At 42.7% G+C, this 13,031-nt stretch overlaps 6 protein-coding genes across 6 annotated transcripts, besides 1 other annotated feature; 2 read left to right on the top strand and 4 right to left on the bottom strand.

Annotated features, from left to right (window-relative positions):
• Positions 1-163: 163 nt before the first annotated feature.
• Positions 164-1,187, bottom strand: BCIN_16g03790 (hypothetical protein). The gene is made up of 2 exons (XM_001550678.2): positions 605-1,187; positions 164-536 (listed from the first exon to the last, which is right to left on the bottom strand). The coding sequence occupies exons 1-2, from the start codon at positions 1,143-1,145 to the stop codon at positions 262-264; spliced, it is 816 nt and encodes a 271-aa protein (XP_001550728.2). The 5' UTR covers positions 1,146-1,187; the 3' UTR covers positions 164-261.
• A 514-nt stretch (positions 1,188-1,701) lies between these two features.
• Positions 1,702-2,613, bottom strand: BCIN_16g03780 (hypothetical protein). The gene is made up of 3 exons (XM_001550679.2): positions 2,248-2,613; positions 1,991-2,158; positions 1,702-1,898 (listed from the first exon to the last, which is right to left on the bottom strand). The coding sequence occupies exons 1-3, from the start codon at positions 2,575-2,577 to the stop codon at positions 1,833-1,835; spliced, it is 564 nt and encodes a 187-aa protein (XP_001550729.1). The 5' UTR covers positions 2,578-2,613; the 3' UTR covers positions 1,702-1,832.
• A 154-nt stretch (positions 2,614-2,767) lies between these two features.
• Positions 2,768-4,169, top strand: BCIN_16g03770 (hypothetical protein). The gene is made up of 2 exons (XM_001550680.2): positions 2,768-3,396; positions 3,454-4,169. Exons 1-2 carry the CDS (start codon positions 2,911-2,913, stop codon positions 3,865-3,867), a joined length of 900 nt encoding a protein of 299 aa, XP_001550730.1. The 5' UTR covers positions 2,768-2,910; the 3' UTR covers positions 3,868-4,169.
• A 179-nt stretch (positions 4,170-4,348) lies between these two features.
• BCIN_16g03760 (hypothetical protein) lies at positions 4,349-6,095 on the top strand. Its single transcript, XM_024698114.1, has 2 exons — positions 4,349-4,654; positions 4,709-6,095. The coding sequence occupies exons 1-2, from the start codon at positions 4,605-4,607 to the stop codon at positions 5,901-5,903; spliced, it is 1,245 nt and encodes a 414-aa protein (XP_024553931.1). The 5' UTR covers positions 4,349-4,604; the 3' UTR covers positions 5,904-6,095.
• Positions 4,605-4,673: a sequence feature (Short protein (BCIN_16g03760, ATZ58660.1) was converted to a misc_feature.).
• A 580-nt stretch (positions 6,096-6,675) lies between the features above and the next one.
• BCIN_16g03750 (hypothetical protein) lies at positions 6,676-8,417 on the bottom strand. Its single transcript, XM_024698113.1, has 2 exons — positions 7,399-8,417; positions 6,676-7,248 (listed from the first exon to the last, which is right to left on the bottom strand). Exons 1-2 carry the CDS (start codon positions 8,201-8,203, stop codon positions 7,139-7,141), a joined length of 915 nt encoding a protein of 304 aa, XP_024553930.1. The 5' UTR covers positions 8,204-8,417; the 3' UTR covers positions 6,676-7,138.
• A 356-nt stretch (positions 8,418-8,773) lies between these two features.
• BCIN_16g03740 (hypothetical protein) lies at positions 8,774-11,170 on the bottom strand. Its single transcript, XM_001550683.2, has 3 exons — positions 10,403-11,170; positions 9,760-10,331; positions 8,774-9,674 (listed from the first exon to the last, which is right to left on the bottom strand). Exons 1-3 carry the CDS (start codon positions 10,484-10,486, stop codon positions 9,095-9,097), a joined length of 1,236 nt encoding a protein of 411 aa, XP_001550733.1. The 5' UTR covers positions 10,487-11,170; the 3' UTR covers positions 8,774-9,094.
• Between the last annotated feature and the right edge of the window lie 1,861 nt (positions 11,171-13,031).

The following is a 13,031-nucleotide window of genomic DNA, read 5'->3' as shown; positions in this document are numbered from 1 at the left end:
AAACGTCTTTGATATCTACGACGTAGCGTAGGGGATAAAGATATAGATAGATAACACTTCTGTAACATCGTTCACGGCATCGGACAGCAACAATGAATAATATGAAGTGACAATCATGGAAGACCTTTTGATATCTTAACAAATCGAAGTTCTCATATCTACCTGGTCAATCCATTAGCTATTCCAAGCTATTATATTATGACCTTTGAACGCCATTACCATGCCTTCCATTGCTCTGATAACACTATCATTATCCAGTCATTATTGAACGCCATTTTCTTCCTTGATATCAGCTTCTCCCATTGTTTCGTCGTCGCCCCCAGCCAAAACAATCGTCTTTGGCACATATCCTTCCTCTGGTCCTCCACCAGGAGTAACAGCTACCACATCACCCTTCTCATCAACAAATTCGAAGTTATATCTGGATAATAAATGTGGAATTGCTGAGAGTTGAGGACCATATCTTGCTGTGTTGTCGTAGAGCTCGAAAAGTGGTACTGCGAGGAGTTTCATATTCTTGGGAACACTCAGTACTTCTGTATCTGTGTTAGCAATGCCGCATTCTTAAATTCAAAGGTTTGTGAATAAAACAGAAAATACATACTCTGTCTAGGAAGCTGGATGTAATATAACTTCTTGCACTCCTTGGGCCTCGTAACATGCGCCGGGATAAACGGGTACATAAAAGTTTCGAAGTTCGGCCTCCACCACTGCGCCAACGTGTCTCCAATTTCCCACTCCTCATTTACACCCTCTCCACTGAATTGCGTCCCTACAGGTGCCAATCGCTCATTCAATCTCTGTTTAAACCCTTCTACTTCATCGTCTTCGGGCTTTAGATAATCTCCAGGGAGCTTGAAGAACGCGTTTGCGATTTGAAGCATGAGAATGTGAGGATGGTTGTGTTCATGACAGACGAGGATTCCTTCGCAGGTACGTCGCATACCGTGTTCGACATAATGTTCTTCTAAACGTTTGAGACGCGCGAGGACTGAGGGGTCTTCTTCAGGTTGGGTTTCTTTGGTGCCGAAAGTGTAATTTGAAAGGGGGAAAAGACGAATTGTTTTTGGTTGATTGGCATTGAAAGATTTTGGGAGGATGGGAGGATATGATGTTTGCAGGGCGGGGGTTGTTATGGTAGACATCTTGTAGATGCTTGAAATAAAAGTTGGGAGTTTTGTTCGATCTGGAAGCTCTAGATTGTCGCAAGTAACAGCAGAAGAAGCTCGATCGGTGAGTGCGGCCGCTCTCGTCCAATGTTTTCCCGAAGACAAATCCTCGCCTAGCCTAATAGTGTGCATACTCCTTTTATTGTTTTGGAGAATGCTATGTTATTACATTTTATTCGGTTTGTTTTCATTTTCATGTTTGTTTGGCAGAGAGGACATCATCCGCGGCTCAAACAATAGCTCCCGTTCTCTCTTGGAAACAGTCCTGCAACTGTCATGTATATTTTGCTTACAAGCTCCTAACAATTGGTCTCCTATCATTCTTTGAGATTCACGTGCCTGTTGTTATGGTCCCATAGCAAGTCCTATTTGATGCAACGAACTACATATTACAAGGCTGGCAGAGGTCTTCTTTGAGATTGCTACTCTAATAGGAGAACACAAGGAGAGACTTGACTTGTAGTAGATCTCGAGAGTAGTCTAAGGAGATCAATTTGAGTGAAAGATCACTGTAAAAGGAGGCAGACAATCTTGCTTATAATTCTCATTGCGTGGTATTTACACTAATTGTCATCAATAAACTCCCCCATCTATGAACAGTTTATCGTTGACCAATCCTCCATCTGTGATGCGTTGTGATTCATGAACTTCCGCAGGATGAGCTTATGCCTCAAGAGGGTATGCGGTTTCTGGAAGAGATTCAAGGTGTGCTCGGTGATGTTCATTGGCCTGCAAGATGAATGAGCATGAAGCCAAAGTGATTTTATGATTAACGATGGAGAGAACTCTGCTTTGAGGTCTCAATCCGGGGTATGACTTACGAACGGTAATCCGCAGTATGTGCAGTTGCAAATCTCAGGCTTGTCAGTATTGATGAAGATTCTTGGGTGTCCCAATGCTCCTCCACCTCCATCGCATGCCACAATACGATCGTGCGTCCATCGCACTGGTTGTTGGTGAATCAAGCTAATTGCTGATTGCGGTGCTGGCTGGGGAAAGTTAATATATCGTACAGACACGGATTGGGATCATCTTCAAGAACTAGAGCGCAATATGTAAAATGCGGGGTTTGACATACCTGCATTTCCATAATGGTCTGCTCAAACCTGGGTCCAGACATTGCCTTCTCCCTAGGATTCTGACTTCGCGACCATTTCCCCTCTCTATTTGGTGCCTGCATAACCCTGAACTTTTCGGCAGTCTCTACACTCTCCTGCAATGGCTTATCCTGGACGTGAGACTCCATCGGCAACTCGTTGGATTTCGAGACATTGGGAACTTTCTTTGGAGAATTTGGGTCATTAATTTCTTGTTGATCGTTTGCGGAAAATGCGTAGGTTCGTCTGGCTGAGATCTGAACTCTGCGAGAAATTTGCCATACGGCTCTTGATCTGGCGGTGGACAACATTATGCTGATGTTTCAATCGATTGCTACGGAGGGGCCGAAGAAGGACTCAAGGTCGTTGTCGTCCAATTCCAGGTCGCTTACGTAATACGCTTGAAGCACCGAAGCTTAATCTCTAATCGGGGAAAAGTCCGCCTTGCAGCCGCGTAAATACTTTTGCTTTTGACTTTCTTTCACCACCTCCGTGTTACTTGGACAGACACTTTGTAGATCGTGGCAGGTCTATTGATCTACGACTAACATTCGACAGTATAATTTCATCTCACCAATTTTTCTACATCGCCCTCTCAATTATTATTCTTCTAATTTTGATACTGTGAATGAACAATCTACAACATGTCGGCAAGTGCAGGGACCCCAACAAGTGCGCCAAAAGCTATGTCTTCCAGGCTTTTGACGATGAAATTCATGCAGCGTGCTGCTGCTTCATCACCTACAAATACTTCTCCTTCGATAGATGAGCCATCACCGAAGCGACAAAAGACAGCACAAAACACTCCTACAAAGTTCAATGTCGACACTTTGGCCGATAATCGCGCGATTCAAGCCGCAATAGTGGAAGAAGAAGCCAAGAAGCAAGCCGCATTGGATCGAGCAGCCGTTGAAGCAGGAGATACACGATGGGTTTTAAGTTTTGAGGGAAGGAAACACCTCAATACTCCAACAAATACACTGCGTGTAGTTCAGACTGGGTTCGCAAATTTAGACCAACCTTCGCCGATAAAAGCAGAACGTGTTAATGATGACGACAACGATTTTGGTGAAGAGAAACCATTCATGGTCGGTCGAAGGAGTTTTGGAAAATTCAATAAGGTTTTGGAGGTATGCCATGCATTTCGATGATGTGCGCTTTATCACATGCTAACGATTAGCAAATAGAAACAGCAAAATCCAGACGTAGAATTTACATCATCAGAGGAGGAGGAGAGTGATGAGGAGGAATCTGAAGATGAGGATAGCGAGGATGATCCAACAGGCGCAAAGGAATTGATAAAGGCCTCAAAACAGGAAGCGATAAAACGTCTCAAAGAGGAACGCAAAGCCAAGAAGAAGGCAGAAAAGGCGGACTTGCTGGAGTTGTCGAAAAAGAGAAAGAAGAAGCATGTCTCGCTGAATGGATTGACATCTTTATCCGGCTCGGGAGGGAGCTCATTTGGCTCAGGAGGTGGAATCAAATCTGATATAAAATGTTATACGTGTGGAGGAAATCATATGGCGAGGGATTGTTCGAATCCAAAGAGGAAACATCAAGGAGATGGTGGCCCACCTAGAAAATCTCAAAGAACAAGATGAGGAGCAGTGGCAATGACAACATCCGTTAGAAAACGTTAGAGATATTGGAGAGATTACAATCATGAGCTGATTACGCCAATAAATCCACCAAAGGGGTTGAACAGCCACGACGGTCTGCGATCACAATGTTTTGGGATAAAACTTCGTCGTGAACTTCATCACTCGGGAGTATACCAGGTGCAAAGGTCGAATTTACTTTACCAACATAATCTTGAGAAATCTTGGTTATCGTAAAGTACAGGCAAAAGTCGCATAATAAAGGGGGAAAAAATCAATAGTACGAGTATAATAAATATGTCCCAAACTTTCGATGATACATTTATTGTTCCGTTTCGTTTTGTCAATATTGGCGTTCCTTTTTAGTCATTTAACTTTGCGGCTCTGGATTGTCAACATTACTCAATTGAGTTATCGGCAGAGCATGAATTGTTCTTGCGTTGTTAATCCCCTCTTCCCCTCGCTCTTTCCCAGTTGCATCATGATGAAAGACAAGTAATTGGTACCTCCCCTGATATTCTCGTTCTAGCCTCTAGTTGTTCCCATCTTTTCAATCAAACCCCCTTGCACTTCATATTTCCTTCTTCTCATCGTCATCCCATTCTATTACAAAGGTTGTAATTGGGAAATCATGTCGAACGATCTCAGTTTCGCCGATCCAGTGTATGCCTCTTCTAAGAGGCTCAAAATTCACAAACTTCATCTAGCTCGACAAGAATATCCTTCTTTTTCAAGCGCAAATGGACCAGGCAACTTATTTTTTCACTCTCAAAGCTCCACAAGTTGCACTGTATTTAACAAGACTGTGATCAATACATCACTGATTAAACTAACTCAGTGCAAGGTACCCAGTCAGCGCAGGCAATGTCAATACACTGATAACTATCTTCAAGGCAGTAAGTTACGTGGGGAACAACGATAATTGGAAGGTTTATGTGGTAATTGCAGTCTCAGGTATTGGTGATGGAACAACCTCAGCACGCTCGAGTGATGGTGAAGACGATGTTCTAGGATATTCCTCAAGGCCAGGTGGTCAAGTATTGCGGTGCCTTGTGTTTGGGACTCCGGATGCTCTTCCTCTTCCGTACATCAATATTCAGTCCTTAAGTTCTGATATTCTTGAGAAAACTAACCTTAAATATGCTCCCTTTCCAACCCGGATGTCAATGGGATCAAGAGATTTCGATTTAGATGATGTGGGGCTAGCGTTTGTCGCTCAGACCGAAGAACAGTCTCAGGCTCAACATGATGGCATATCTGATATCTACTATATTCCTTTTGATCAGTTACCGATACCGTACAACTCGAATAAACCTATTCCAATAAAGATTAAAACTATCCAACAAGGAACCGCCTCTGTACCAGTTTTCAGTCCTGCGCGCCAGTACTGGCTCTCATTTTTGAAGAGCAATGATCACTCGACAGAAAGGAGCAAAACACACATTTTTAAAGTTAATATCAACAAGGAAAATTACAAACCAGCTGGCACACAGCTCGTATTGTGTGAAGCCGAAGAGGTAAATTTTGCACTCAATCCAGTAAAGTTAGCTTGGGCTCGTTCTGCTCCAGCACAGTCAAAGAGATTGATCTGCTGGGCTGATAGCAAAATTTCCATTGTCGAGATTTCTATTCCCCTACGAAGTCCAAACAACCCCATTATTTGCGAAGGGGTGTTCATTGATTGGGGTCATCGTGGCTCAATCTTGGGCATCGACTGTTTAAACAAAGCCAAAAGAGAGCCCATCAACCCTGGATTACTTATTACCATAGCTTTTACCAACGGGAGTACCGATTTCCTGATACACAACGTTGATACTAGGGAACAATCAATGATTCCGCGCGCCTTTGTTGATGAAGTAATGATGGAGCAGAACCAAAACTATAGTAATGAGATTGGAGAAAACGTTGGGTATCTTATCGAAGATGGGATTATCAATAGGGTTATAGATAGGATTTTCAAGACTAGGAATATCGAGGATAGGATTATCGGTAGGGTTATTGGTGGGATTTTCGAGAATGGAGATGAGGTGGCAATGTGAATGATTATGGGGTTCACGGCCCTCCTTATCCGGTTCTAGAGAACAGAGAGAGGACAGTAAATTCGCACCTTCAAAGGCAAATCACACCCGGGCTAATTGCACGCTGACTGGAAGAGATACGAACGCGCAGACATTGAAACTTTCATCGTGATCATTAGGGCTCCTCGTTAATCACTAAGTTAACGATGGGCATTCACCGTAACATTTTGTGAAATGAGTGAAGATTGAGTTGAATACCTGGAGTGGCTTTATGAGATGTATTCTACGATTGAGGTTTTTAAGACTTTAAGATGATTGCTTTCTACATCTACGGACATGTCTTGATTCATTCTTTCTACTATAATAGATATAGAGAGAGATATGCAACCGAAAACATCAAGACGTTATCCTGATTCTTCAGACTTTCCCCCCCAAGTCAAAATTCTGATTTGAGGATCTATGAAGGAGTTTACATGATAGGATAGGTAGCATGTGGTTCCTTGATACATTTGATTTATATATATATATATTCCACCCCCTATGTTTAGCGAGCTCGGAGAAAGAATTTACTTGTAGATAGATGGATATACAAGAGATACATGATAGATATTGCATGTAAGTATGTAAGAATGCCACATAACCAAGCAATTCCAATTCCAAATTTTTTATTCTCTTCATTTCATTTTACGCAGTTTTACATTTACGCTTACATTTACATTCACATTCACAATAAAAAGACATCATACTCGTGCTCCAGTTCAAGCTCAAAATCGAACAGTATTGAAATCGATATTGATATTGATATTATACAAGCAAGCCCATGAACTCATTCCCAGTACACGATTGACTAATTTCCTTTCCTCATTTTTTTTGGCAGTACGGTACTTCTCGCTTGTTATGTTATGTGATATTTTGGTGGTGGTGGCTGTTCATCTCTGTGGTGTGTGTGTAACATATGCTTATGCTTATGCTTGGGTATGCTCGTTTGCATAGTATTCATAGGTCCATCCAATCATCCATCCGTCTGCCCATTATGACACTATTCCTCTCATATTTCGTCTTGCATTCCTCTAGATAACTGCTCATGCTTCTTTATATAGAGACGAATCGTGTATCATATCATATCATATCATATCATATCATATCATACAACGCAGTCGAATACAAATGAAGAGACGACGCAATGAAATGTGATACAATTCCTTCATGTAACATCTTACATGTCCAGTTTAGCTCCGTTCGGCCCAATGCTTCATTCATTGAATCCCACTTTGACGTGGTCTCTTTCGAGAACTGCCGGGTGTACCGTGCGATGGATGCATCTTGTCGTTCTTTTCTCTCTTGAGCTTTTCGTCCAGTACACGTGCTATTGTTTGTTAGTATGTATCTTGACAAACACAAAGATGCAATTTCCCATATCCTTCAGCCACTTTTCCATCCACAACCAGGGCATGAAAAAAGAAAGAAGCGAGAATAGCCAAAAGAAACCCCCCCCCCTCCCCAAAAAAAAACTTACTTAAAACATCATAACCAAACTGCGGATACTCCAAACACATCTCCCTGAACTCCGTCTCCGCCTCACTCCTCAAAGTATGACTTCTCGTCGCCCAGAAATTCGCCACCGGCGCCCTAATCGTCTGATCATCCTTCTGCGTATGCGCATACACATATCGCGCATATGCAATCTCTCCCTTAGCCGTGCTATTCACACAATGAATCTTGCTACTCGCCAGACTCTTCAGACTCGGCAGCTGCAGCATTTCCGCCAGCGTATACACACGAGCATGTTTGAGCAATTGATCACCCGTCTCATCCACATCCGGCATCGCAGGATCGGATTCCAGATCGCGCGACCCGGGGATCTTGCGCGGAAAATAATCGTTCGTGTATAGGTATTCGAGAAAACAGCCGACGGCGTCGAGATCCTCGTCGACGAGATCAATGCGTCGCTCGCTGACGTCGTTGCTGAATTTCCCGCAGGCTTCGGCGAACCAGGGTGATTTGCAGAGGAGAGATTGATGTGCATGTAGGAGGGCTTGTTCATCGCCTTGGCCGACTAGTAATGCGATCATGGGACTTTTTAGGTAATCGATATAGGTAACGCGGGCGGGAATATCTTCCATGGCTGTTTCCTGGAGCTCAGGGCCCGAGGCATCGTTGTCGCCTTCGTTGGAGATGTGGGTGTTGGTTTCAGTGCCGGCGGACGCGTCGATTTCGATTATGACGGCGCTGGGATTGGGGTCGCCCATTTCGACGTCGTTGGGATTGGAGCCCGGAGCATTGTTATCTGGTGCGATGGGATAGTCATCTGCGGAAGACATATTTGGATGTTGAGGGTGAGAATTGAGAAGTTGTGAAGTGAAGTGATGTGGATAGATGGGAAGGTGGGAAGAAGAAAGAATGGCAGAAAAGGTTGATGAAAAGAATTTGATTATTTTAATTCATTAAATTAATGAATGTATAAGTTACTCATAGAATGGTGAGACTAATAAAAAGAATGGTAAAAGTTGAACGCGCTTCGATAAGATCAATATCGAAGGAGACGTGTAGACGTGTAGACGTACGTGCTTTATTAAAGCTCTCCCTCCACCTTGGCTGCTTGGCTAGGAGAGGTGCAGAGCTCTGTATCATAGCCTTGCGATTAAGGCATCAATTAATAGGATGGTACTATGTCCTATTATTTGATCTCCAAGTGCGACCAACACTCCTTCGTATCAGCCAACTTTACTACTTCTTACCTGGGTATCCGAAGAGCTATTTCCAGACATGTATTATGGTGGCTTGTGAATAAATGGACGAGACGAAACTCTCCAAGTACTAGTTGTATATCACAACGACATCGATATCATACAGCCATGCAGATACAAAGCATTTCTTGTAGTTGACAGTTCTGCATTCAAACTACAAGTCAAACTCCAGCTTTCCATTTCCCATGCGCCGTTACTTTAAAGGCTTTAAGCCATGCTGGTATCCATCCAAAATACTCAATATGATGAGTATACAAAAAATCCGAAGACAAAATATATGCAACAGTAACCACATGTGCATGAATATGCTCGCTCAGAAGAATTCCTTTCTTTCCAACCCAGCCCATCCTAAAAATGCTAGAAAACGCCCATCCACCCCTCTCTTTATCTTTTCCATAGTCTTCGACAACTTCATTTCAGAAGCTAGTAGAATGGCACTATCCTTCTCTTCGAAAGCCATTAGGCTTAACGACTGCTCTTCCTCCTAAACCTATCTCCCGTCGTTGGAATAGGTTTCTCCAATCTTAGACACCAAAACAATAAATCTTCCACAGGTAACAAGATGAGGAATATCCTATTACACAAAAATGCCGCTATCGCCACGAAGAACGCCACAAACGCATCGAGGTAATAATGATTTGCCGTTGCCACAATCGTGATCAGGATATAAAGCGGATAAGCGAGTCCCAGGAAAACATAAAAGAGCATCCAGAATTTATTCTTGCGCTTTTCGCCCGTTTCGAGATTGCGACGGAAGAGTCCAGAATGATAGATTAAGGTCACGCCGATGCAGAATGAATATCCAAAATGCATGGATGGCATGGCAGCGAGCGAGTTGACGTAGTTTCCTTGCATCCAAACGGATTGTGCGTTATTGCGGCCGACGCTGTCGAGGAATCCATACTCAGGGGGAAGAAGACGCGGTGGCATACATGGGTAGAGGATAAAGATGCAGAAGGCGAAAAGATTGGTAAGAGTCATGGTGCGGCGAACGGTTGCAAAAGTTGTATGAGATGGTGCTACATAGTACCAGAACGCGATGAATCTATAAGAAAAAGTGTTAGTCAAAGATAAATTCTCCAAAACTACTAGACATCTCTGTCTAGTCAATCATGACTTTTGAAACTTACCCGACAGTACCAGGAATGTGAATCAAGGCATAAGAACGATTCAAAACAGTCAAAAGCGTCCCATGACCATTCAAAAACCACTTCTGTACATCCTGTTCCCTCACCGGCCACAAAAAGCTCATCCACGAGAATTCCTCAAATTCCAAAATCGCCAACCCATGATCCTGAGCCACATCCCAAATGCCCATTTTGGAAAACATTGCTTGCGAGAGGATCTTCGTACATCGATAAAAGGCATACGTAACGATCCAATAGAACATCTCAATCAGAAATGGAAATTTCTGTAATATTCGACTGTGGTAGTAATCTCGAAATCTCGAGGTATTCGGCGTCAGGAGATTCGTGCCACAACATCTTCTCTTCTTGGGGGGATATTTCGACGTCGACATCGAATCGACGTCTGAATCTCGTCCGCTGCCAATCATGTAGTCCCGAGCTAGCAAATCGTCGGACGAGCGTGCGGAATCGGGTTCCTCGCTCAATAATCCGTATGTGTTTCGCCTTCGATCGAATATCTTATATCCATGTCTTCTCGTAAGGACCATAGATCCGAATAAGATACTGGCCACCATCTGTGAGAGAATCGTCAGTTACTGAACTTCATTCTTTTCTTCTTGATCAAAAGCCGAGGAGGAAAACTAACAATTGGTTCCGCCCACCCGGGCAATCTGAATTGCGGTTTACTATTCCATTGCGGTTCGCCATCTGGAAGTGGTGTATTCGCCATATTTGGATTGTGTAAATGTCGTCCGCCCAATCCAACTCGAACACCAGACGTCAAAACACGGTGGGAAACCTCAATTGAAGGAAATTTTGTATTCCTTGGTCTTCAAAAGAATATTTCGGACAGATAGATAAGTCAAGTATTGATACGAGGTATCTATCGAAAACCCTGTATCCAAATGTTTTCCTTTGTATCGAAATGATATGCTCGTTATGTTTACCGCAGGGATGACGTATGCTTCTGTTGCAGGAGATAAAGAGGAACGAAAGCCCTTGCACAGGAATTCAAATGTTTGAAATGAATGATTAAATGCAATGATAAATGATAAATGCGTGTTAAAGTCGTCGTCGAGTGGAAGTTAAAGTTATTGCCACGGTACATACAGATCAATGAGAGAAATCGAAATCGCAATCGAAATCGGCCGTATAAGTAGGAAAACGGATGAATGTAGTTGGATGTTCTGGCAGTTGATATTCAGGGGTCATGCGATGCGGATCTATCTGTTAGTGATAAAGAAACCAGAAGCAAGAATGAAATCAAAGCAAGGGCTTTCTCTCTTGTTCTTCTCTTCCAAATGTGACTTATGAAGTATCACGGAAGTCTCGAAGAATCGAGGTTCAGAAAGGAGGAAAGAGGATCAAGCAACCGAAAACAAATAAAGTGATATGGAGCTTTACTTATTTATTCAAGAGTTGATTGACAGGTTGAAAAATATGTACATAGGGCTATGTAATGTATGGATTTGATACCAAGTAGCGGCTAGCTAGGTCCTCACGACTAATCGCTAATATACCAAAAACAATAAGCATTAATAGCATCCATCCATCCATCGCTAGTCATGAAATCTAGAGCACATATGATATATCCCCTTCTCCTTTATCCTAGGAGAGTATGTTATCTAGTCCGTCCCATACGTCTTTCCCACATCCAATTCTTACTCCCCGACGCAAACCTCCAACGAGATGAGATCTCCCGACGATCTAACAAACTACCAGCTCTTCTGCTCAGACCCTGACCTGATCACCTCGAAGACTTGCAGAACCACGGTACACATTCCGTGTATTCGTCAACCCGCCGCGCCAACCAAAGTGTATTTACCAAATAGAGTAATTCTTCACATGCCAAGTATCTAATCACAGGTTATGTTTGCGCGAAGTCTGGATCAATTTGACTTCAAATAGTTGGGGCCAAGGAAAAGCCAATTCCTTCACATGTTCAGAAAGTCACCAACGAGATGTGGTGTTTGGGTAATTCGGTGCGGTGTAGATAGGTATCCCGTCCCCGTCTTTCTGTGGTTTGCAAAGGCAGAGACAGACAGTTTTTGATAGACACTTGTGAGGAAAAAGAAAATAAGGATTAATTAAGATTAGACGGGTGCGAATAGCTTACGACGACTCCATGGAATTGGAGACGACTAACTTATAATGACATCCATATTTCAGATCGTAGATGGATGGATAGATAGCTAAATAGAAAAATCTGACTTCGGACTCGGATTGAAATATACATATTTGTAGTGATAAATCACAGAAGATTCTTCTTTTCTATATAGCATTCATACATCACACTCTTGCAGAATATTCCTTTTTCATATATTTTACTAAATCACCCATTTATCCATTTTACCCCTTCATCGATCGTTAAATCCCGGTTCTTTTCTTCCCCATTCTTTCATGAATTCATCTCCACCCACGCCCACACCCACATCCACCAACTAATAATAACTTCCTCCAGAATCAGCACATCACAATTGTAAACCACACACACTTCCTCCTAACAAATCATCTCAATCCAAAAAGTAGAATCGTTCGAACTTAACTCGATATACTTTCTCCAAAGCTCTTTCTTCACACCTTTCACCAACTCTATTCAGCACTTCGCAACCTAGAGCGAGAGAAGCACACGACACTTCTCTCTCGTCGACTCGTGCTGCTTTGCCTCATTTTTGCCCGTGTGTACCAGCCAAAACGAGCCAAGAATCTCAAACTGCATAATATGAGGTGATGATCAGCAAGCCACACTGCCACTGCCAAGCAGAGTTTCTGATAGAAGCTTAACAAATGGATAAAGGAATCGTTTGCTTGAAAGCGCTCTGTAGACTGTAAAACAAATATCTTGTAGTTCATCAATTGATAGATTTTACTAAATGCTTCACTAGGAGAAGGCGAAGAAAACACTCTTGCGACTGGAGGACTCATGCTACATCATTACTGTCGCGTGTCGTCTCGTATTGTGTGTCTTGTATCTTCCTATGTTGTGTTCTGTAGATGTGGAAATCATGGCTAGAATATGTATGCATTCAACTCGTATATATTCATTCATAATCTCGCATTCGCATCGCGTACATACATGCAACATGTATACATACATGCATACGCTCAACCAGAGTCTCACAACAGATACCAAAATACCAAGACTTCCTTCTAGGTAGAAATCACTACATTTCCCGCGTGTTTATATCTCACATTTGACAAGTTAGCATAGTTTATTAATCCATTTGGTTACCCATTTGCTTCTCTTTCCATCTCATTTGGAAAGAGTAAAAGAA

The sequence above is a fragment of the Botrytis cinerea genome, chromosome 16, assembly GCF_000143535.2.
Source record: "Botrytis cinerea B05.10 chromosome 16, complete sequence".
In the NCBI taxonomy this organism is placed as follows: Eukaryota; Fungi; Ascomycota; class Leotiomycetes; order Helotiales; family Sclerotiniaceae; genus Botrytis; species Botrytis cinerea.
Note: the sequence above shows the minus strand (reverse complement) of the source record. Positions and strands in the feature narration are given on the sequence as shown.

Coding starts and splice junctions, on each gene's coding strand:
- BCIN_16g03740 (XM_001550683.2), bottom strand. CDS start 10,486: ATGGCGAATACACCACTTCCAGATGGCGAACCGCAATGGAATAGTAAA. Junction 10,332..10,402: donor CCGGGTGGGCGGAACCAATT/GTTAGTTTTCCT, acceptor ATTCTCTCACAG/ATGGTGGCCAGTATCTTATT. Junction 9,675..9,759: donor CACATTCCTGGTACTGTCGG/GTAAGTTTCAAA, acceptor TTTTTCTTATAG/ATTCATCGCGTTCTGGTACT.
- BCIN_16g03760 (XM_024698114.1), top strand. CDS start 4,605: ATGGACCAGGCAACTTATTTTTTCACTCTCAAAGCTCCACAAGTTGCA. Junction 4,655..4,708: donor AAAGCTCCACAAGTTGCACT/GTATTTAACAAG, acceptor ACTCAGTGCAAG/GTACCCAGTCAGCGCAGGCA.
- BCIN_16g03750 (XM_024698113.1), bottom strand. CDS start 8,203: ATGTCTTCCGCAGATGACTATCCCATCGCACCAGATAACAATGCTCCG. Junction 7,249..7,398: donor GTTTGGTTATGATGTTTTAA/GTAAGTTTTTTT, acceptor AACAAACAATAG/CACGTGTACTGGACGAAAAG.
- BCIN_16g03780 (XM_001550679.2), bottom strand. CDS start 2,577: ATGTTGTCCACCGCCAGATCAAGAGCCGTATGGCAAATTTCTCGCAGA. Junction 2,159..2,247: donor AGACCATTATGGAAATGCAG/GTATGTCAAACC, acceptor AACTTTCCCCAG/CCAGCACCGCAATCAGCAAT. Junction 1,899..1,990: donor CATACTGCGGATTACCGTTC/GTAAGTCATACC, acceptor TTCATCTTGCAG/GCCAATGAACATCACCGAGC.
- BCIN_16g03770 (XM_001550680.2), top strand. CDS start 2,911: ATGTCGGCAAGTGCAGGGACCCCAACAAGTGCGCCAAAAGCTATGTCT. Junction 3,397..3,453: donor AATTCAATAAGGTTTTGGAG/GTATGCCATGCA, acceptor ATTAGCAAATAG/AAACAGCAAAATCCAGACGT.
- BCIN_16g03790 (XM_001550678.2), bottom strand. CDS start 1,145: ATGTCTACCATAACAACCCCCGCCCTGCAAACATCATATCCTCCCATC. Junction 537..604: donor CATCCAGCTTCCTAGACAGA/GTATGTATTTTC, acceptor ACACAGATACAG/AAGTACTGAGTGTTCCCAAG.